Genomic DNA, 25689 nt, shown 5'->3' on the forward strand with positions numbered 1-25689 from the left:
CCCATCCACGAATTTAACTCATTTATCAATAATTCTTCTAGAAAAAAAGTCTGCGTGGAAAACAAAATCGAACGGCAATTCGAATTGTGACTTTTTTGAATCGATAGTTACACAAAAATTATACTCCAAAAATGTAAAGTTCACTATAAAAAATCAATATTTATTGAATACAAAATTTAAAAGAGTAGGCATACTGACCCATTGATCCTCCGCCTTACGCGTTTCATACCCACTGGTACTAGGCCCTAGTGCCTGATAATTGGGCCCCATTGGACTGGAGGCTGTATTCCAGAAATGTTTTGGCCATTGGGACTGGCAATTGGGCGTTATTAGCACTATTTTTTGAATTGATGGTATCAGATTTGTCACTGCAACAACTCGAATTTATCAGATTATAGGTTGAAAACCAGCACGGATCACGATATCAACATCTGTTTTAGATATTCAAAGTATTTTTGGATTCTAATTTTTAGTAGCTTTGGGGTATAATAAATCTTTAAAAAAAAAAAAAAATCTTTCTTTACAAATGCAAGTTTTCCCCCTTAAGGACTTGACCAGAACAATTTCTACACAGATACAGTAATTTAAGAACATGAGGCACAGTGCCTACTGTGCATGCTCAACAAATATAATTGATACTGACGTGCCTTTATATATCACTTAGCAAGAACCACCACTTCTAAAACTACATCACACTTTCCAGAAATGCTAGATTTGCAGGTTGGCAGTTATGACAACTTCCAGTAGAGTAAAGTACTGATATGCAAGCTGCCTTGTTCTTTAGAGGTATGGGTAACTTGGTAATGGTTTACCAAAACAAATACAAATTAATGTAATATACAGGCAGTCCCCGGGTTACGTACGAGATAGCATCTTTAGGTTTGTTCTTAAGTTGAATTTGTGTGTAAACTTAAACATATACATTTACTAATTAAATGCAACTTAGACAGATGTCTTAACATAGTATTCAATTTTATGTGCATATTTATTTTTCACACACTAAAGGGGGCTGAGGCAGGTGGTTTATTAACGCTAAATGCTAAAAAAGTCAAGCAAACCATAGTATGTTACTGTAATAGCCTCTAAGTGTATGTTGTATGTAAGTTGGTTGTATGTAACTCTAGGACTCCCTGTATTGTTTTGGGTAACAATTTCGGGCTTCTCTTCAAAAAAAAAAAAAAACAGAAAATATAATTTCCAAGTTTATGAATAGGCAAAAATATTTAAAATTGAATCCACAAACAGTGCTCATGGTAAGACTATATTGGCTTTCATCCTCCAACATAGATGCAAAAGTTGGCACAGCATATAGATATGCAGGTATTAAAGTCATGTACACATACAACAAATCAATGAATGTTTCATTACATTTACCACATATGACATTTATTGAAGCATGATAATCATGAACCTTAGAGATACGTAACCTTTAAGATTAAGAGACTATCATTTTAAAATGGGACAAAATAGTGATAATTCCACATGATAAAGCTTTTGCATGTAATTAATCTTAGCTTGATGTAACTAGTAATTTATAATAATGAGAACTCAGAGACTGAGTTGGCACCTTCTCTGGTTTTTAAAAACAGCACTGCTTAACTACTACAACTGCCAGCCAATCTGCAATGTACAAAAACATTTTGTTGAAAACTAAAATTTGTTAAATTCCATTTCTAGTTTCTAAGTTTCTATTTTCAATTTACAGAAAATTCAGTGGAGAAAGAAAACCTTATCAAAGCATAAGTAGTGCTCAGAAAATGCTACAATAAAAAAAAAAAGCTTTGAATATCATCTTAGATTGACAAGATATGTTTTTACATTTTTTTTGGTGTGCCAGCAAATCATTTTCCTTGAAAGGTTAGCTCTTGATAGGTAGTCAGAAATGAATTGGCTTAACCGTAAAAAGGATTACAATCTACAACTTATACACCAATGAGATATGGATGCTGGTAGCATAGTTCAGAAATGAATATTAAAGCAAAGCATAGTGCGTGGGCTCTTTCTTTTTATTGTCAGTGTAAAGCATAAGGAAAAGAAGATTTATGTATTTTTTATGTGACTTGTGTATAACATACAACATAAAATTGTGTGAAGTACATGCTGCATTTATAAAGCTTCATTGTAATGCTTGGTGGGTATTAATTAACCCATGCATTTGAATTATAGAAATATTTCATGACAAGCCTGATTTTAAACAGAATACTGTGGTGTTACAGTGGCATTAAGCAAATCTCATTTGTACCTTAATTCGACAAAGAAACTTATATTTAATTAAATGATCAACAAACTTAAAGGGATCCGGTCATCGGAAAACATGTTTTTTTCTAAACGCATCAGTTAATAGTGCTACTCCAGCAGAATTCTGCTCTGAAATCCATTTCTCAAAAGAGCAAACAGATTTTTTTTATATTCAATTTTGAAATCGGACATGGGGCTAGACATTGTCAGTTTCCCAGCTGCCCCTGGTCATGTGACTTGTGCCTGCACTTTAGGAGAGAAATGCTTTCTGGCAGGCTGCTGTTTTTCCCCAATGTAACTGAATGCGTCTCAGGGGGACATGGATTATTACTATTGAGTGCTGTTCTTAGATCTACCAGGCAGTTGTTATCTTGTGTTAGGGAGCTGCTATCTGGTTACCTTCCAATTGTTCTTTTGTTTGGCTGCTGGGGGGAAAAAGGGAGGGGCTGATATCACTCCAACTTGCAATACAGCAGTAAAGAGTGATTGAAGTTTATCAGAGCACAAGTCACATGACTTGGGGCAGCTGGGAAATTGACAATATGTCTAGTCCCATGTCAGATTTCAAAATTGAATATAAAAAAAAATCTGTTTGCTCTTTTGAGAAATGGATTTCAGTGCAGAATTCTGCTGGAGCAGCACTATTAACTGATTAATTTTGAATTTTTTTTTCCCCATGACAGTATCCCTTTAATTTAATACTGACATGTTTCTTTATATATTTCGTTATATATCACTTAGCAAGAACCACTACAGCTTAATTTTGAAGTAGCTACAAATACCACCCTCCCATCAGAGTGTTTCCTGCTACTTCTAAAACATCACACTTTCCAGGAGAGCTGGATTTGTAGGATGGCAGCCAAGACATCTTCCAGTAGAGTGAAGTACTGATTTGCAAAATGTCACAGTTCAAAGCTCAGCGGGACCAACAGATCCACTGCATCTAGGAAGCTTGTTCGTTTGTGTCAAAAGAAGCAAGCAACACTGGAAGGAGGGAGGCAGAGTGGTTATGGTGCAATTTAGAAAAAAATAAAGCTGTGTTGCAAAAGAGTACATTAAACAGTGAATCTGCAACCAGAGAGGATGAATGCTAGGACACTGCATGAACAGCAAAGTCAATAGCGCTGTGACTAATAAAAGTACTTCATTAGCTCTCAGTATGTGCCTACCTGTGCTGTGGGAGTAGATGTGGGGGCATCATAGACATGAGGAGAGCCCCTTTCACAGTATCAGAAGGTCAGAAGCAATGTTCCAAAAAGAAATGACTGGAAGACAATTTCTGACCTACTGTATAGCAATAACATCTAAGTAAGTTCCGTGCTCCCTGTTGCATCTGTTATCCCTTCTGCACCTGTCTCCCACAAACCCTCTGTAAAGCCTTTACTACCAGTGACAGTTTTTCCCACTGGCTGGCTTAATGTGCTATCTTTATAAATCTGCTACTTCCTCTGGAGTCTGGAGACTTCTTCTTCATATTGCAATTAACTTGATGCAAACAACACTTCTCTAAATCCACAGCAGCCTCCCTATTGCCCTGGTCATGGTTTACACTGAACGTAATCTCTTTCAGATTTGTTGCTCAGTCCCAAGCTGCCACTGTCCCACCAATATGATGTTTATCTTGTTTTGCCTCTGCCATGTTTTTATGGACGCTATTTATGAAATTTGCACTACTTTTATACAGCTGTGTGTTCTGTAGCAAGAATCATGACGCTGGCATTGCATTTATGCTGATGTGTTTTCTGTGGGCAATACAAATGAGTCTGGCATATAAACAACCATGTATTCTGTGGGCATTAAAGCGATACCGACACATTCCTAAAGATCATAGGAACATGTCAGTACCAAATATGTGCTGCGCACGGAATAGTTCCCCTCAAAGCCGCCCCCAGCCCCGCGAACCTTTGTGCAGCCGACCATTGACACTAGTAACGTTATTTCGTATTGCTTCAGTGACACTGGGCTGGGGGCGGAGAGAGCCTTTCAAAGGCTGAAGTCCTGTTTTCATTCATAATTAGCCTATGGAAGGATCGTGCTTCCCCCAGCGTTACTGGAACAGAAGATCTTTTAGCAGTGTCGGAGGGTTGTGTTAATGCAGGTTCATGGGGCTGAGGGGAACTATTCCGGGTGCAACACCTACTCGATACTGACATGTTCCTATGCTTTTTATCCTTTTAAACAGGAGGTTGGTACTACATACAATAGAGATGCACCAAATCCAGCATTCCGTTCAAGATTCTGCATTTCTAAACAGGATTGGCCTCAAAGACCACCAATAGGACATTTTTTTCAGTGGCAATATAAAAAATTAACCTTGGATTCTTGCTATTAATGTTTGTAGTAATATGTATACAAATTCATTACATTGCAGCCTCTATGGGGAAATGTGAAGAAAACAAGGTATTCATTAGCACTGTGTTTACAGAAGGAATGGACAAAATGTAAATGTGGACTAAGAAAATGTTTGCAAGGTGCTTTGAACAGCTGGGGTTAAATATGGGAATCAATCAGCACAGAATCTCTCTGTCTCAGTGGGTGAGACTTTCTCCAACTTTTTTTTGGTTACGCTTCACTTGTACATGCTATCCATCCACTTTTTTTTTTGGGGGGGGGGGGGTTTCAAAGAACTACTCTGCCTTGGTCCCATTTAATCTTAAACTAATTCTTGCTTTACCTGTGTATATGCCAGATTCTGACATGCATTTCTTTTCAACTCATTCCTAGTAGAAAGCTTGCTGCAGAATTGAGATATTCCATGTTAACACACAACATAAAAACTAAATCTGTAGCGGCCTTTATTGAATATATTTAACATCAATTTGGTGCCCACCAAGCAACACTTACAGAGTACTAGGCAACAGTCAAGGAAAATGTTGAAAAGGGAAACAGGATAAATGGCAAGGTGCCATGAAAAGCTTCATGATAAACACAGCAATTCATCACTTGAACTGTGAACATTTAAGAACCACAGATTATTTCTCAGCATTTTTCGAAGAGTCCTTTGGCGCTGGAATGAATGCCTTCTCTTGCAACCATGTATAGCTAATATACAAAGTTTCATTTCAAAAAGTAAAATATTGTTAAAGGCTGCAAGTCGCTTGTTACAGCAAATCAGATTAAAAATAAAACAATTTCCAGGGACACCTTGTGCGTGAAACTTCTCACAATGTGAGACTCGTATCAATATAAATAAAAGTCATGCTTAGGGGTACCGGCACATGGTGTGCTTTCATGTACTTTGTTCTTAAGTAGCCAAGAAACATGGCACCAAAGCAATCAAAAATATCCCCCTACAGACCTGCACTGATAACGCTCAAACGTACCCGTTTCTACACAGTTACAAAGTCCACAAAGTTTTTCTTTCATTTCCATGTTAACACACTATAGTACAAAGACATGGAGATGTTACCATGTCATAAAAAAAGCATTTGAGGCAGGAAAAGGGTTCAGAGAAAGATAACAGAAGCCACAACTTTCAAACTTTTCACTTTCAAAGTCAGTTGTGATATATTTCTATCCCTAGTTATCAAATTAAAATGCCCCATTGGGACAACATTTTATTAAAGGGGATAGATTATATATATATAATGTTCCAATGATCGTTGAGAAAGGTCCCAACAGGGACCGAAACGTTGGAAATAAAAACTGATATTTTTACATATGGGAGTAACGCTGCACTGATAACGCTCAAACGTACCCGTTTCTACACAGTTACAAAGTCCACAAAGTTTTTCTTTCATTTCCATGTTAACACACTATAGTACAAAGACATGGAGATGTTACCATGTCATAAAAAAAGCATTTGAGGCAGGAAAAGGGTTCAGAGAAAGATAACAGAAGCCACAACTTTCAAACTTTTCACTTTCAAAGTCAGTTGTGATATATTTCTATCCCTAGTTATCAAATTAAAATGCCCCATTGGGACAACATTTTATTAAAGGGGATAGATTATATATATATATATATATATATATATAGATATATATATAGATATATATATAGATATATATATATAGATATATATATAGATATATATATAGATATATATATAGATATATATATAGATATATATATAGATATATATATAGATATATATATAGATATATAGATAGATATATATATATATAGATATATAGATAGATAGATAGATAGATATATATATAGATAGATATATATATATAGATATATAGATATATAGATATATAGATATATAGATATATATAGATATATATATATATATATATTCCAAGGAAGACCAGCAACACCAGGGTTTCAGTGTAACAAAGCAAAGTGTATTCAAATATGCATGAATAGCCCACGTCGGCTATTCATGCATATTTGAATACACTTTGCTTTGTTACACTGAAACCCTGGTGTTGCTGGTCTTCCTTGGAGTATCTACAATTCTTACCTTGCACCCAGGTAACACGTCATCAGCAGGGTGCTGTCCTAATGAGGATATATATATATATATATATATATATATATATATATATATATATATATATATATATATATATAACGTTCCAATGATCGTTGAGAAAGGTCCCAACAGGGACCGAAACGTTGGAAATAAAAACTGATATTTTTACATATGGGAGTGCTGGTTCTTCAGAGAATATATATGTATATATGTATATATATATATATATATAGATATATAGATATATAGATATATAGATATATAGATATATAGATATATAGATATATAGATATATAGATATATAGATATATAGATATATAGATATATAGATATATAGATATATAGATATATAGATATATAGATATATAGATATATAGATATATAGATATATAGATATATAGATATATAGATATATAGATATATAGATATATAGATATATCATTTTTAATACTGTGCTCATAGATAGCATTTCGTTTGCAATACAATTCATCACTATTTCTAGTATACCTTTGGGGTAAAATTTATTTTTAAAAACCCCGAAAGAGCTTATTTCGAGTCTCAACTCATCACAGTGCCTTTGTGAAACCACTGGCACTTTCCCATTTAGGCACCAAGGTATTTCCAGTAAGTGAGGTTGGGGAGGAGGAGGCAACAAACGTTTGAAGGAGTCCTCTGCTTATACCTGCACTGCTGAGAAGTCTGACCAGCCGCTACTCCTGCACCTGCCGGTTCTAACCACCCCCCTCCAACCATGGAAAATATGCATATAGCTTTAGTTCAGCAACACATATTTTCTCTTTTCTTTTTAATGGATGTAATTGTGCTAGACAATGATACATTTAATATTAAGATGATATCCTTTGGAAGCAGAGAAATCTGGGCACCCTTCAGATTTAACTATGACTAGCTTATCCAACATTTTTTTTTGAAAATACATTTACATAAATAGTATTTTAAGATGTCAATTAAGTAATGGGCCATAGCATCCTGAAAATAAGAAACAGGGCTCTTCAGCTCTTGCCCTGGCTCATGTTGGGCTGCATAATTATAAGGGATGAAAGTCTTAAATAGCATTCATCACTGAAAAAGTATTTTGAGCATTTATTTCTGCAGTTGTGATTTTTGTTTAAATGGGTTCAAATTCGCAGTACACCACATAAACGATAACTAATTAAAAACAAAGGGAATTACCTCCACATTCCAGTCCAACAGTGCAATCACATGAAAATGCTTTCTTCTGCAAAAAACACATATTGCCCTTACAGGACACACCACCCCTCAACTTATCCTTTAGCTTTTCATTCAAACCACTGGTCTGGTTATGGTTTAGGGTAAGGCCAGACGAGGAGATTCGGGGAGATTTTGTCGCCTGGCGACTTATCGCCACGTCTTTTGCGCGACTATCTCCCCGAACTGCCTCAGCGTTTTTTCCCCATAGGCTAGAATGAATAGTCGCCTGCGCTAATGCACACGCGGCGATGCGTTTTCAATAGTCGCCCAAAGTTGCCTCACTGAGGCAACTTTAGGCGACTATTGAAAACGCATCGCAGCGTGTGCATTAGCGCAGGTGATTTTGTGCTGTAGCCTATGGGGAAAAGACGCTGAGGCAGTTCGGGGAGATAGTCGCGCAAAAGACGTGGCGATAAGTCGCCAGGCGACAAAATCTCCCCAAATCTCCTCGTCTGGCCTTACCCTTAGAGTCCCTATCAAAAAAGACATATGATAAAATACCAAACTGGAAAGATACAGCAAAAAAAACGGATAAACTAAGAACATTTGCACAGTATGTTAAATCTACAATATCAATGGCACACGATTTAGTTAAAATAGTCTAACTATTATGCTTCATGTATTATTTCTGAATGACTGGGGGTTATAAAAAGCTGTCTAAACTCTGTCTTTACATTGTTCATAAAGAGCTTTTTCACAATGCACTCTCTAATTGCCTTGAAGAACAAAAAGGTTCAATGTATCTTCAGCTGAGTAAGCAATGCTGACAGATTTCCTCAGACTAGTTTGAAGATATGACAGTTATCTCTGAATATCCAAGAAGGTCACAGAAATCAACAGTGACTGTAAAGATTCAATTCAGTATGTTTACTCTCATGTTATAAATTGATAAAAATATTTTACACATATTGCGACTATGTACGTGTACATTAAAACTATTACTTCATCATGTCAGGAAGATTAAGAGACATTTTAGTTTTATTAGACAGTAAAAACAGGACATTCATTACTATATATAATAATCTTTGCAAGATACCAGAGCCTGGGTTTACAACTCTATGTTGTGATTAACAATGCAAGATTTAGAAAGCACTCATATTCATCAAGCTATAAAAAGATATAGCATCATTATACTCTAACAAAGACATAGGTATTTCCTTGACAATGTTCTGTCACCTTTCTCTCTTATAAACCCATACTAGATGAAGTGCAGACTGGAGATTAATAAATGAAAATTATGTTATAAATAGCATAGAATACCAAATCAGAGAAGTGAATTAACCCTTTAAGTGCCACAGATCATAGATTCTACGATCTACAGCACTTCCGGATTGGGGAGAGAAGGACCGGCTTTTCAAGCCGATTGCTCCGTCTCCACTCATTCCCCCCGCATCAAGGCAACAAGCAGAGCAGAGGATCAAGTGGCCCCTGAGGCTCAATTGCCCAGGGGCCCCAAGGCAGCGGCAGACACGTTAAATTTACATATTCTGCTGCTGCTCCCACTTCCTGCACTCCCCCAGCTCCACCCACTCAACAGACCTACATTGAAGAGGACCTCTCCTGCCTTCTCCACCGGATTTCCAGCCTTCTTGTCCAAGTTAGCAAGTTAGTCTCACACACACACTCACAAGCACACACTTTTAACACTTATACACACTTACACAAACTCACATACATTTTAGGGGGATAAGGGGAGTTTCACCACACACTCGCAGCACTCACACACACTTGCATTTTAGATTAGTCAGAATATGTACTTTCTGAAAATATATGGTTTTCTAGGGTCTCCATACTGTTAGGGGCTTTTATGGCGCATAATACACAGACAAGGTGCTGTATATTGCAGCAACCAGAGTGTCAGGCATAAAAAGTTATATACACTATTTGCATTTGGGGGTCTTTGTATGCCCCATATTTTGTTAAGACTATACATATTCGGCATCAAACTGTCCAGTAAACGCCTGGCATTCATATTTAGGATGTTCTTCTTGGTACATAATACTATGTGGGAGATATAATGCTAGAAAGTGAAAGCCTTGAGGTGATTTTCAGGTATTTCATCAAAACCGACAATTTTGGGAAATTATTGCAACTCAATTTGTCTGAACATGTACTTTACAAAAATATATGTTTTGGGGTCAATTCATCTTTTTGTGTTTTTACCCTGCAAAAAAAATGTTGTAAATGTATTGATTTTTCAGATAACTTCCATTTTTGGGTTTTCTAAACATCAGATACTTTGGTAAGCCTATGCACAATGGATATCAAACTGTTAAGTGGACCCCCGGCATTTTTATTTAGGATATTTTTTCTTGGTACCTAATGCTACATGGGAGATACAAACTTGCAAAGTGAAAGTTTTGAGGTGATGTTTCCGAATTTTCATACATTTTTATAGAAAACTACTAAGTTAGCTAAGCAAAATGTTTGGTAATTATGAGTAGAAAGACATGGTTACCCATTTTGGATTCAACAGAATCTGTACTTTTCAAAAATATATGGTTTCCCGAGTAAACCTACCGTTTCAGCATTTTTTGGCTTTGGAATCCAATGTATGCCATATTCAACTGTAGTGTTTTGAAATTCAGTAATATAATGCTGGGAGTTTTTGATCTATAGAAGTCTTGTTTCTTATAGTGTTGAAATATTTTGCAGTGCTTTTAGAATGATTATATCTAACACACATCAGCCCCTGTCCAGTGAAACTAACAATTTAAAGTCCTTATTTCATTGCACACAATAGGATATTTTTTTTATATCATGAGCCAGTTTACCTGCCTGTCCATTTTTGGAGTGTGTTATAATAGTAATAGTGCATTTCTCATTGTACCTAAATCTTAAATAATAAAAACTCTCCGTCAAAGTGTCCATTAAACAGGAGGCAGAAATACGGCAATGTTTTTTTTTTAACTGAAAGGGCTTATACTCTGGTAAAAAGCTCATAGCAGCATAGCTGTATAAGCTATATAGTAAACATTGGCATAATTACCATACAGCAGAATGGGGACTGTATGGTTCAATCTTGCATGGGATTGAGATTGCCAATGTGCACCTCAGTAGTTGAGGCTGTGGCAGGTTTTCAGTGAGGGTCTGGCTGACTCACGTAATGGATACAAAAATATAAATAACAATACACTACTAGTGTGAAATTTTAACATGTATTCTTTAGTTTTGGAAATTTCCACTTGCAATGCCTTCTATAGATTGGTCACCAATATACTGAGAACTTAGTTGTTGATGGAAGCTTTTACAGACCTAGGACTGATGTCACAAAGAATGTGTGGGAGGGGAGAGTTTAAAACTTTCACCACAACCATTTAACAAGGAAAACAGATAGAGTATAATATATTTTATGCATACATGGTACTTTCCCTGTAACTACTGGGAAATAATAATAACAGTGCTGTTTGCCTTGTCTAAATTTTAAAATGTAATTAGAATATATTGCAATAATATAATAAGAAGCAAGATCATGGTTTGGAAACATGCCTGTCCTGTAGACCATTCCAAAAACTCTTCACTTGGTCAAAAACAACACAGTATAAGGATCAATTAAGGAAATATTATTCAATATTGGCCAAACAGTTTCTTAAACATATATATATATATACTCTTACTGGAGAAAAAGCCTGGGTGCACACTGCAGAAAAGTCATATAGAATATCATATAAAACAGGTTTTAAAATATGGTGAAAATAGATAAAGTTTATCTCTTATTCCAACGTTCCGTCTTCCATGACTGGGGCAACTGGGAAACTGACAATATGTCTAGCCCCATGTCAGATTTCAAAATTGAATATAAAAAAAATCTGTTTGCTCTTTTGAGAAATGGATTTCAGTGCAGAATTCTGCTGGAGTAGCACTATTAACTGATGTGTTTTGAAAAAAACATGTTTTCTGATGACATGATCCCTTTAAAAAAAGCAAACTTTTTTTTTTTCTACATTTCGTCACCTTCTATAATGAATGCTTAACTTTTAGGTGTAATTTTCTGGAGCACATGCTCAATGTTAGTTTATAGTAAGTAGCACTTGTAATGAAATCTATGAATTTAGATATTAGGAGTGAAAAACTAAAAACAAACTACTACTATATAAGTGTGAAAAACAATTATTTTTACAATACTTTTCCAGTTCACACTTTGCCTAACCTCTGTAGAGGAAAAAAACACTGTATTCAACATTTTATATAAAATGTTTAATTCACTGTTAGCAATGAAGATTGTAGCACCCATTTATTGTCTCTCTCTTTATTGCCTACCATAATTTTATGAGCCGTTACAGACTTCACTTGTACCACATTTGTTACTTGGGATACTAATTCTGCTGCGCTAGCAGGTACACGTTTTTTCTCAGGATCTGCAAAAGTTACAATTTAAAGCCACTAAAATCTCATATTTGTCAACAACCATTGTTCTGGATAAAATTTAAGTTCAGATGCAAGTATTAGTGCATTTATAGAAAGGGAACCACTGAAACTGGAGTATAAAGTATTTTCTCACCTAGTTCCTACTAGAATAAAGCAGTAAACACATAATAAATGTAATTTATGTTGCCTTTTTATTTGTTACAAACCAAATGTTGCCATTAATGGCAGCAGGAATAGCATTGGTATTGCAGAATGCGAATATTCATTAAGAATTTTTAGGACTGTCAAGACTTCCCTTAACTGTGGTGGCACAAATTAAAACATTATGTTTGACGTCAATCTGTGGGGTTTTCATAAGAATTGTAGGTCAAGTGCCCTAGAAAAATGGAGTACTAATTTAATTGTGCAAGATAATCTTAGCATTACTTAAAATGCACAACGGCAAAATGAGCATTATAACTGGAAATTCTATTAGTTTATATACTGTAAATGTCAATAAAATGTCAAATGAAACTGTCCTATATTACCTAAAACCATTCATATTTCTCAAGTGCTTAGATTCTGTTTTATCTGGGCTGGGCTTTGAGGGAACCGACTGGTTATTCAAGAATGACCGTGTTTATAAAAAAAGGATCATAAACTGAAAAATATTATGCAGTCAATTTTAGAATAACCTCTTAATATAATTTAACTTTTTGGCACTCCATATAAATGGGTGGGTTTAATGTGACACCCCTAGTTGCCTTTTATCCTCATTGACCATACATGATTGGCATTCTCAGACCTGCAAAGAATTACTAAATATTTATTCACAAATGCAGTAATGTAATAAAAGGTGCTGCTCACAACTCGTAGCAACTACTCAGCTGTTTGATTTGGGTAGCTGGATCTAGTAACTGTATATGTAGCAAACTTTGTGAATTTTATTACATTACACCATATGAGCACAGAATAGCTGCAATACTATCGGTAAGATGCACCCTTTTCCAGGTCAATGACTGTAGTGATGACTCTTTTGGGCAAGCCATTAATCAAAAAAATAAGCAGCAATATAATTCACCTTATAATGCAATTAGATGGTGCATCATAAAACACAGAACACAGGTTAAAAAACCATACTTCTAGAGTAAACGGCATAGGCAGAGTATGCCAGACTGAATGCAAGAGCTGTTCACCTTAGATAAAAGAAAGCAAAGCATACCAAAGTCACACGAAGATGCCAAAGCAAGTGTTTTGGCACATGATTTTTCCCCTACTCAAGCACCCTTTATTTAACTACATTTTTAGGTATCTACATTATATATAAAAGCTACGACTCTGCAGGACTAGCTTTCCCACCCCTAATAATCAGAAGAACTACTAGAATATTCATAGATATATCCACCTGATATTTTTCCCTACTCAAGCACCCTTTATTTTAGCTAGATTGTTAGGTTTATGAATTATATATAAAAGCTACAACTGTGCAGCTCTAGCTTCCCCACCCCTATTACTCAGAAGAGCAGCTATGAAATTCAGGGATTATTAGTAGATGTGCAGAGTATTTACAACACAGCAAAGTAATTGGAGAAGTTGAAAACAAAATAAAAGAACATTTTCAACAGATTCCAAAGATCCTGTCCTCTTGGCATCCACCTCTGCAGTTCTGCATATAAAACAGTTTAACAAAAGCAGGCAAGGTCAATTCAACTAGCTTCAGTCATATTATTATCTCAACCTGTGCTGAAGTAGAAATCAAGAGGGACTACAAACACTCAATACAGAAACTTGGGAGGCAGGTATTTCCTCTTGTAACCTGAAGTGGATTCACAGCACGTCTTCAACCAAAGACATGAGAAACAAGTGTAATAACAAATTCTAACATGTTTGCCCCAGAGCCAAACTAACCTTGACCAATCTGCAAAACACTGAATAATAGCAATATATCATTTTAAGAATGTGTATTGAAAATAGGAAGGGATATTTGTCAAAGCTAAAACTGATTTGACATTCAGTATAGATCCAAAGTTCTAGAAGCACCAAACAAGCTCTGAATACAATTGGTCTTTGCTCTGGTTTGGCAGCTGGCCAGAACAGTATACTTGTACATCCAACTAGAATCCACAATTTGACCTTATTTATTATTAAAAAAGCACAAATTAATCAGTTGTGGGGAAAAAAACTAAAAATCATATTGTAAGATTTTTTCGGTCTTTTGCCCGAAAAAGTCGGATTTATGGGGCGAATCCAGTGCAAACCACAGAAAGTTACAAATAGGATAGGGACCTCTACCATTGACTTACTGTATTTGCAACCTCAGGAGGTGCGAGAGTTTTTTATCCCACTAAAAATTCTGAATTTATAGTAAAAAAAAACAAACTAACATTTTTCAAGTTTTTGGCATTTGGACTTTGATAAATAATCCCTAAGAGTACATCCTCTTACTCTGTACCTTAGCTGTAAATAAAACAGCATCCAGTTTGCAGCCCTTTAAGCTACAGCTTAGATATTTCAGATAAATATAGAAACTGCTTAGAAATAATGATCTACCTATAAGGCCAGCAGTAAATAAAAAGGATATTAGATAATAGAAGTAAATAAAAAAATCACAGAAAAATTCCATGTTGATATAGGTTACGCAACTGTAAAATCAAAAAGTAAAAATGACTCCTAATATAGTTTACACTACTGGTAAAATATAACCCATAAAATACATAATGTAACCATTATTCGTGATTCAAGAAAATAAGTAAAATACTTTTCATGGATAGCTGTACTATAATGTTTAAGTATTTTCTCACTACAAGCCGTTTCTAAGTTTTTTTTCTAAAGAACATGTAAAACCTACATTTTTTTTTACCATGCATATAAGTTGGACATATCTTCCCCACCCAAGCACATCATTTGAACTGCATATACCCCCTCCATTTGCCAGCACCATCACATTTTCAGTAACACTGACATCTACAAACAGAACATGTATGCTGTCAAGTTCATGCAATGCAGAATGCAGCTTAACAAAGGCACAACATACTTTGATAAAAAGTTCTGCTGGGGTTGAGCACTGTTATGGTTAAGCTGAGCTTAGGAGAGCTGGTTAAAGGAGAAGTCAACCTGTACGGGGAAAAAAACCCTCCCCCTCCCGTGTAGGCCCTCCTCCATCCTCCCCCCCGGCCTACCTGCCCCCACGGGCAAATGCCCCTAACTTGTTACTCACCCCTCGGAGCAGGTCCTCTGCTGCAGAGTTTATGGGTGCCATCTTCTCCCAAACGCTCTTCTTCCTGCTTTGACCAGCGGTTTTTGGCTAATGCGCAGTACAAGACATTTACCAGTAAGGATCTTTTGCACATGCGACGAAAGTCACAAAGTTTCCAAAAAAAGATTGAAAACTTCATGACTTTCGGGCGCATGCACTGTAGCTCCGTACCGGCAACTGCCTCCAACTTCGCAGATGGCACTCATGAACTCGGCAGCAGAGGTCTTGTGCTGAGGGGGGAAGGTAGGCCAGAGGGGAGGAGGGAGGGGGGCCTACACAGGGGAGGGGGGGGCGGTTTTTCTCCACGTACAGGTTGACTTCTCCTTTAAGAGAAAAAAAATAGGATCAGACAGCAAGAGCAGAGCTTCTATGGGAACCAGTAATGCTATCTCTTCATTGGCTGTTTAGGGTGTGGATAGTAATCTGAGCAGAGATGAACTGAGCATGCTCAAAAATCCAAAATCAATTCCTCTGAGAGAGGGCAGAGTGGATTAGAGGAGAAGGAATTCTAATTGATTAAGGGTATGCTGCAGCCTGTTAACCTTTAACAACCAGAGTGGCAACTATCTAAAGATTTAGAAGAGGCTATTCATTGAATACATTTTTGTGGAGGTGGTTAACATGTCCTTTAAGGTGGCCTGTTACTTTTATCAAACAGCTTTTTATGGCTGGCTGACCGGTCCCCTTTTAGTTTAACAATATTTCTGCTGTTTTTAAGCACGAAATAGTTGAAATGTGCCAGAGCAAATAAGTTACAAATAATTCTTATGCCAAGTAATTTTAAGGAGTCTTGCAGTAATACCCTATAGCACTGAAGTTCTAACCTACCTACTAACTACATAGACAAGGGACACTTAAGACATTCTCTGAGAATGTTGCAGCCAACGAGACTTACTAATGTCCAGTGCCAGCCTATGATCAGTGTTGTACTTTTGACTTCTCAGGGTTAAAGAAGCCCACAAGTTGCTGTGACTATTACGAGACTACGGATCTTGAGGCCAAGACTTTGCTACACTGTAAATCCTAAACACCAGATTATTGTGCCCAATGATATGATTTGATTTAAGCTCCTTCACCGTCATTAATAATTCAATATGTACCCTTCCCCTGATTGGCATTCAAAATATTGCTTCAGCCATGCTTGCACTAGCATCATAATTTATTTCAAATGCTGGACCCCTAAGCTAGGCCAATAGTGGAAGTCTGGCAACTGTAGAAAGTCTTGGAAATCTGTATGCTAAAATTTAGCAGAAATATTATGCTGACCTTGTTTCTAATTGTAGAAAGGAGAGTTATGTTCCATAATCAGAATAACTCCTTTCTTACTACATGAAATCAATTAGGCTTGACCTGTTTCTGAGGCCCACAGGGCAAATCTCAACTCTATTTAAAAATTTCCTTATGAAAGATATCAATTAGGGATGGGCAAATTTTTTTGTCTTGTTTCGCCGAAAAAATGTTGCCTATAGACTTGTATGGCGTAGTGCGGCAAATTTTTGGCGAAACGGGTCAAATTTGCCCAACCTTAATATTAATGTATATATGCTGCTCTTTTGTTCAATTCCCCCTTGCTTGACTCAGTTAGCAGTTTGGTTTAAGCAAAACAATTTTTCTTGGTATCTTCCATAGCCTTCCAACGGTGTGGCCTAGCAGGTTAAGGGGGAGGGTCATAGAAGGCACAGTGCGTTAAACAGAAGGATGTAAGTAGAATTCTTCACAACAAGGACAACTGCTTAGATTTGCTTGTATCTTGCACATGCACAGAGATCAGCACATGTATTTCCCAAAGTACACCTTTGAGGGAATATCTGAGCCTATAGTACTTGAACAAGTGCTAGAGTAGACATGCTTATGGATAGATTTCTCAAGTGAGCTGGCAAAAACACAGGGAAACAAAAGCAAACATTATATGGTGTATGCACATCAAGTAAATTATGAGCGACATTGTTACTACTGTATCAAAAATATCAGCATACATACTATAAAACATTATGTGCTCTATATGTAATACACATTGTATCATGTAGTTATTTTAATTATAAACTTTATGCAACATATAGCTTAAAGTATTTTCAATTTATTTTCAACATTCATTTTTAATCTGCCCTATTTAGTATATACGGCGACCTATATTCCTGAATTAATTCTGTCCCTTATTATACTCTTATTTATAATAGGAATCCTTGTCATTTTTATTGCTGGCAATTGTTATATGGCTTCATCATTCACTGGCAAGGATGAAAGGGAATAAAACCTAAACCCCCAAAAATGATAAGTGTAAACTTATTTAGTGGGGTCCATTAGTAGTTTTGCAATTTACATATTAGCCCTTATTATTGGTATAAAACGAATAATAAGTTCTTATGCATCACTGACACTTGACCATGTTTGACATTGTCTTTTCTATTATAATTGTAACTTATTATTTGGGAAACAGTGCCATCTTTTGGTCCTGACCTTAGATGACATAATGCAGAGGGCAGAGGCATGTTTCTGTTATTTTATTTTTTCTGTTATATGCAAAGTTAACAGCAAAAGCATAGCTTGGTTTAATTTTGCCTCAGAACATATGTTAAGTTAAATTAAGTTATACAACCACACATGAATTCACAAGGAATGTATAAAAATTTTCTTTGAAAAATTCTCTAAAACAATAAAGAATGATTACTAAAACACCATATATAAATCGTAAATAATTATTGAAAAATATGTAGTTTAATTAGAAAATATATATTTTTTTCAGTTCAAAAAGGCAAGGGTGCAAGCATACCTCAATAATAAATCAAGTCTGGGCACACATGAATATGAAAAAGTAGGACTACTCATCAGCAATCCAGCAAAGAGCATACAAAATGCAATACGTGTTCAGGTGCACTTTGCAATTTATCTTTTTATCTTCAAAACGACAAAAGGAAAATGAAAAAGGCAAACTGCAAAAACAGCAATTAGTAATGCATTACTGCTATGCCAAGGGTCTCAAACAATAGCTTAACAGGCTTCTTTTGCCACACTAATACTTATTATTCGTTTATTCCTAGCACAGCCAAATGAGGACCTGTGATAGGGATATATTGTGGGAATATCCAGGCAGTGCTGCTAGGAATTATGTGCATAAGACACAATACAGGCATGCAGTATTTTCAATATATTCCATTACACCACCCTAAAGTCAATCAATTCTGCTAAATAGTGTTTTTTACAGCTAGCAGAGCTGGATCAGTTTTCTACTAGTATAGGAGACTTAAAAATGAAATTGTTATGGTTTGACAGTCAAAAACGATCTCACATTTCACAGTCAAGTATGGATAAATTTCAGTCTAATAGGGGGCCACTTAGAACCCAACAAGTTTATGGCAGAAATCAGAAATACAATTTTGAAGACAGAACTTGTATTTACAAAGTTTCACTTACACTAAAGACACAATATCCCCACGTTGAACGTCATAATTTCGAGCGCGCCATCGGTTTAAGAGTACTATATCTGATTCACCTCTTGCATCTGGATTCAAAGATGGCTAGAAATAAAAGCAAACAGTTTAATACAAGGACCCAGATAGGTTTTCCCCTTCTTTTAATCTACTGTGGATTTATATAAAACAATTAATTATATTATTTACTTTAGATCTACTGTACGCTACTACATGTAGTGGAAATGAAGAAAGTATTTGAGGTAATAAATGCAGCAGTGTACAGATGTCAGCTTGAGTTTTTTCCCATCCACTGACAGCATTTCAGGTAATAGGGATGCTTATGAGTGTGGAGGAAAAAACAACACTGCAAATTAAAAAAGGTATAAAACAAAGCACAGGATGTATACTTCATAACCAAGTAAAGGAAATAAGATTAAGTATTTCTAGTTATTTTTAAATTCTTTATTTTGAATTTTCACAAAGGGAAATGGGGTACAGAAAAAGAAGTAAGTAAGTAAGCAATCATTAACAAAAAAAAATAAAGAAAGAAAATACAGTACAATTGGTGTCTCAACCGCAGGATATAATCAACCATCACCTCTTAAGAGTGTTAAGTATCCCCTTTCGCATGTATATCCAAATACAGTCAGTGTTTTCGATGTTATACGCCTACCCAATTATACTTAAAGGATTACGAGTTTAAGGATTCCACGAAATATATCCAAGGGGACCATATTTCCCAAAATATAATGCTTTTATTATGTTTTATATAAGTAATTTCTTCCATATGTTTAATATGCTCAACCGCGGAAAGGCAATCTATCATTGTGGGAGCCTCTGGTGACTTCCATTTTTTTGATGCAAGGCATTTAGCCTCATGCAACATGTGCAAAGTAAGGGGATTAGAAATAACTTTGTCCTCCGTAATTGAATAATTCAGTAAGATATGAGTTTGATTATTAATGTCCAAACCAGAATAAGTAATTCCGTTAATAGTAGTGATTACCGATGACCAAAATGTTTTAAAACAGGACATGTAAGCCATATGGGAGTGTGAACCTTCCTTGTCATTACATCTCCAGTATAATCTAGACATGGTTGCGCTCATTTTACTTGACCTAACAGGGGTATAGTGCCATCTAGTAATTCATTTATATGCAGCTTCTCTAGCCCCTGATGCCCTGGAAGGTTTAAATATGTTAGTAAAAATTTTATTCCATATTATTGCTGAGATTTTTACATTTAGTTCTGATTCCCATTTGTTACAAAATTTCTTCTCCTGAATAGAAAATTGGTATACAAGTAATTTATAAATCTTAGAAAGAGATTTAGTGATGTGAAGTGGAGACATTAACATCTGTTCCCATGATGTTAAACCCTGTTCCAATACTCCATTTCTTAATATATAAAAATTTAATTGTCTGTACCCCCATAAATCCCGAAGGTGCCAACCCCACCGTTTTTGAATATCCGTAAGAGAAATAATTTATCAATTATAAAATCACTAATACTTGTTTGCCTATTGTCCCAAAATTTCCATCTATCAAATTAACCTAATTCCATACTTGGAATAAATTCTGGATTATACAGTACATCAGAGGTTGTAATATAGAAAGTGATTGGAATAGATGAAATTTAGTTTTAGAATTCATGCCAAATTTTTAATGTTGTTTTCATTAGGGGGTGGGGAGGACCAGCCCCTATTATAGAATTATTCTCTATCCATAAAGTATTTTCTATAGGGTAGGTAACGAACGCTTGTTCGAGATTAATCCAGTCTCTCTTTTATTTTACAGAATACCATTCGAGAATTCTAGATAGGTGAACCGAGAGGTAATAAAAGGTATGTATCTGGTAAACCCAGTCCCCCTCTATCTAGAATAAGGTAGAATTAAAAGGTTGTGTTTTAATCTAGGGGTTTTCCCTTTCCAAATAAATCTGGAGATTAATGATTTTACATTGGTGAAAAAATTTGGGAATTGTTATTGGGAGCACTTGGAGCAAATAAAGCAACTTTGGGAATATTAACAGTTTAACCGCTTGGATTCTTCCAAGCAACGAGTGTCCCAACTTCTCCCAATTACCCAATATGGTTTGTATTGAGGTTAACAAAGGTAAATAATTATCCTGATAAGCATTGGAAATATCAGGATGAATTTTAATACCCAAGTATGTGATGCTCAGGTTAGCCCATCTAAAAGAAAAGCTTTCTTTCAAATCTTTGTAATCATGTAAGGTGAGCAGCTTATGTTTAGGATTTCTGATTTAGAGTAATTTACTTTAATGTTGGACAAATCCCCAAATCTATTCAACAGTGCTACTAAATTTGGCAATGAAATCTTGGGGTTAGTCAGACATAACAGTAAATCATCAGCAAACACAATAAATTTATATTCTTTTCCTGATATTGTTGCTCCCGCTATATCAGAGTTATTTCTAATATGACGGAGTAATGTTTCCATTACTAGAACAAATAAAGTAGGAGAGAGTGGACATCCCTGTCTTGTACCATTAGCTATTAACACCTTAGGAGACAATATCCCATTAACTCTTATTCTGGCTGTCGGTTTATCATATAAGGCCAGAATTCGATGTCTTGTAATTGTACCTAGGCCAAAGCCAATCAGGGACCCGTCTAGGAATTCCCAAGAAATCTTATCAAAGGCTTTCTCTGCATCGGTGGTAAATAATAAAGTGGGAGTCTGCTTTAACTGTGCATGGTAAATTAAAGATATAACTTTGGAGGTGTTGTCCTTCCCCTCTCTTTGAGGGACAAAACCTGCCTGGTCTAAATTGATTAATTCTGGGAGGTATAATTTTATTCTATTACCTTAGATTTTAGCGTAAATTTTCATTTCAATATTAATGTGTGAGATTGGAACTGAGTATATTTACCAGGCTTATGTATAATGGTGATAGGGCTTCTTGAGCTTGTTGATAAAAGCTGTTGGTGTTGGAAATGTAATTAAAATATTTAAAGAGTAGTGGGGATAATTCTTCCTTAAAAACCTTGTAAAATAATGCTTTGCAACCATCTGGTCCGGGACTTTTACCTACTTGCAGAGAGTCAATGCATTCACTGATCTCAGTGATAGAAAATGGAGATTCTAATTCTTGAGCTTGTTCTGGTGTTAATTTGTTTATGCCTGCTTCTTTAATACAATTATCCATTTTGTTTATTGAGTTTATCTGTGAGTGCTTTGAATTTAGCTTATATAAGTTTATTCTTAATTGTGTTAGCAAAATATTTGTTACATTTATTCCCTAACTCATAATGTTTTTGTTTACATCTCATATATACCTTCTGGGTTTTCTGATTCAGTAAGTTTCTCAGATGCATTCTCTTACTTTCAAGGGCAAGTAAAGTAGATTTAGCTAATGTTTCCTTATGGGATTGTTCTAGGACCACTATTTTGTTTATTAATGCAGACATATGCTTTTCTCTTTTTTCCAATGATTACTTAATGAGATTAAAAAACCTCTAGCAACACATGTAATGGTCTCCCAAATAGTTGCAGGGAACATCCTTGGGCTTGAATTTCTATAATTTGTCCAATAAATTATCTAATCTGTTTTCTCTTAGGTCCATCATGCAGAATCATCTCATTCAAGCGCCACTGAACTGCAGATCAAGAGTATGTGGAAGAAGAAATTTGATAACCATTGGAGAATGGTCTGAGAGTGGATAAGTGCATATTTCTGCCTTTGTAAATAAATGTAATAGCTGTTGATTTGTAAAAACGTAATCGATTCTTGAATAAACCGAGTATGTTTTTAAGGGCCTTCCATATATCCATAACTTGCATATCTGATAAAAGTCTTTTGATTTCTTTAAGGCCTCTATATGAAATATTGCATTTCTTGGAGGTGGAGTCGGTTTAGTGGGTTAAGTGTAATATTAAAATCGCCTTCCAGAATTAAAAGACCCTCACTTCTTTCTTCAAGAAATTTCAAGAATTCTTTAAGATATAAAATTTGCCCTATATTAGGGACATAAACATTAGCAATCGTAATTAAATTATCTGCTAATTTCCCTTTAGTAATAATATGCCAGCCTTCAGGATCAGATATAGTTTCTAAATGTTCACATGGAAGGTCCTTGTGAATTAACATCATTACTCACAAAGACTTTGTTACAGGATTATTCAACATAAAAATATGAGGGTAATTCTTAGTGCCAAGCTTTGGTATATGTAAGTTTTTAAAATGAGTTTCCTGTAATATGATCATTGCCTTATTCTTTTTACATTCCTGGAATACCTGCCCTCTTTTGACTGGTGCATTAATCCCACTCACATTATATGATAACACATTACATTCCATATTCGGAGAAGTCATTCCCAAAATAAACAATAATCGAAAGAACACCAATTGTTCCAGTAAATAAACAAGCTGATACTATACATACTAAGAAAACAGTAAAGGGAGACGTAAGAAAAAAATTGAAAAAAAGAGCAAAAGGGGAGAGTTTAGTGTGGATAAATAAGAAAAGTAAGAGTGCCGCCAAAGACTTACATGGGGGACCTCCCATAGCTTGGGTCTCGCAATAGTGGTTCAGGTGAATTTCACCTAGCCACTAGCGTGGGAGAGGGGGAAAGATTTGGATGGTGCATGGCCTAGCAAAGATAAACCCATTATGATGCCCAGCCCCAGCATTAATAACATTTATATACATCTAAATTATTGAAGGGAAAATTGCCCTTTAATATCGGTATACATATTACGTATCCATTCATATTATATACCCAAAGTGTTAAATAAAGGCGGATATCCATATTCCCTTTTTTTTTTAATCAAATTTAAAGTGACGAAGAATCAAAGAAGAGAAAAATACCACAAGAAAAGATAGTGATTAATGAACTATTTTGTTCAATTATTCGAGTATCTATAAGTTAAATAAACAGAAAACAATGATACAATACATATCAGTAAATGCTGAAACCTAAAAGTTCTTTGGTTCAACATGGGTATAAAACGGAGTTCTCTCTCCTATAACAATAATATACTCATCATAAATGATAAAGGTGGTAATCCCTTCCACGAGGCGGGTTCAGATGTCCAATGAAGACTGCCCCTAATTAATCAGTACTCTTTTCAGGAGTCCATGTGTCCATTCACCCTGGATCAAATGACAGAGTAGGGAGTCCAGTGGTCGATGTGGACCAACCCAGTAGATCAATCACTAAGAGTTGTAGTTTTTCTAAAGAAGTTATCTGTCTCAGACGGTACGCTTAGAAATGCCGAAATCCCATCCCTAGAGGCACATAGAGAGAATGGGAATCCCCATATGTAAAAAAATGTTTAACTTTTGAGCAAATCAGAATTGCTTCCTTCAGGGGAGATACTGTGCAGACAGCAAATAATATCCCTTGAAGAATGAGGGGGAGCTGCCCTTAATTTATTTTATATAATGTCTTTTGAGAATGCTATTAAAGATTTGCAGAAGTACTGGACAAATTCCTTCGGGTTGAATTAGCTCTGGCACACACCTCACTCTTATGTTATTTCTTCTGCTTCTGTTTTCCTGATCTTTCATTTGCCTTTGAAGATCATATATCGTAGTTTCCTGTTGCTTGACATAGTTATAAATGGTACCTTGATTTTTAAATGACTTACTGAGGTTTTGTTCCAGATTGTCTGTGCGTGAAGAAAGCAGTGTCATGTCCCTTCTCAATTCTTGGATGTCTTCTTTAATGAAGACTGCAACCTCCTGGAGCATCGACTTTCTATCCACTTTAGAGGGGGAGATTTGCAATATATGTGATCAGTTCAGAATTTTCCTCCTCCTCGCTTTCAGAGTCTTGCTCCAAGTGTGTCTCATAATCCTTTGCCGACGCTTTCCTCTCCTTGTTACCAGCCACTGTACCAGCGCCTCCTCGAGCCAGACCTTTCTTTACAAATAAGGGTGCCAAATTGGCCAGCATCATTTCCCTGAGGTTTTGGTGTGGTTCTGCTGATGGTGAAATTGCTGGAGAATTTGCGTCCATTTGCATTGGCGTCCTTACCACCAGCATGATTACCTCAGGAGAGTTACTTGCAAGTAGTTTAACTTCAGCTGTTTCTCCTTGGCTTTGCTGGTTCTCACCATCACACTGCAGTGATGGTTTTGGAATAATGCTGGAGCTGTCGGCCTCACAATGAGCTTAGCAGCGTGCGGCCATTTTGTTCCACCCTACAAGCCATGCCCCTATTCTAGTTTTTATTTTGCAAAACATATCATGAAAAAACTTGGTGCAACATGATTTTGTAATCCAATACACATTGGACATCAAATAGCTCTTAAGATCCCTGGCATTTATATTTATGTTTTACAATTGTACATAAATATGTGATAGGGTGTTGTTGTAGAGTGCAAGATTATAAGTAAATGTGAAAATGTCAACTTCTGGTTCGGTAGTTTGGAGTAGAAAGACTCATTTACTAATTCTGAAATAATTTGAAAGTGTACTTTGCAAAAGTAGACTTTCTGGCGTCATCTTATTTAGGGTGTCACATAAAACAGGCAGTTTGTCAGTTTTAAGTAGATTATATTTTATAAATCAGTGCAAAATACAGAGTTCAGATTGTAGCACAAATCCCATGGCTCATGTGCTCCATAAATGAGTCATAAGGGTTGTGATTTTGCATTCCCTAAGGCCCCAGCACATGGGAACGTGATTTATAATCACAAAATATTCTTAACCAAACTATGCACAGGTGTGATTTTTAAGGGGCAGGCTACTGAAAAAGACTGAAAAATTTCTGCTGCATGAAATACCTGAGCTAGCCCTGCAAATAGTACCCCC

The 25689-nt window shown here is 35.9% G+C and overlaps 2 protein-coding genes across 3 annotated transcripts in view; both read right to left on the reverse strand.

Moving 5' to 3' along the window:
- LOC121393072 (C-C chemokine receptor type 1-like) overlaps nucleotides 1–19009 on the reverse strand; it is a 61329-nt gene extending 42320 nt beyond the window's left edge. The window contains exon 1 of the mRNA XM_041586393.1: nucleotides 18906–19009. The gene's annotated coding sequence lies outside the window, so the exon portion shown is untranslated. The remainder of the gene's footprint in view (nucleotides 1–18905) is intronic.
- immp2l.L (inner mitochondrial membrane peptidase subunit 2 L homeolog) overlaps nucleotides 1–25689 on the reverse strand; it is a 532531-nt gene that overhangs the window by 502241 nt on the left and 4601 nt on the right. For both annotated transcript variants that reach the window (XM_018251165.2, NM_001095236.1), the window contains 1 exon segment: nucleotides 18906–19009. In XM_018251165.2, coding sequence (XP_018106654.1) covers nucleotides 18906–19009 — 104 coding nt within the window.

The sequence above is a fragment of the Xenopus laevis genome, chromosome 3L, assembly GCF_017654675.1.
Source record: "Xenopus laevis strain J_2021 chromosome 3L, Xenopus_laevis_v10.1, whole genome shotgun sequence".
In the NCBI taxonomy this organism is placed as follows: domain Eukaryota; kingdom Metazoa; phylum Chordata; class Amphibia; order Anura; family Pipidae; genus Xenopus; species Xenopus laevis.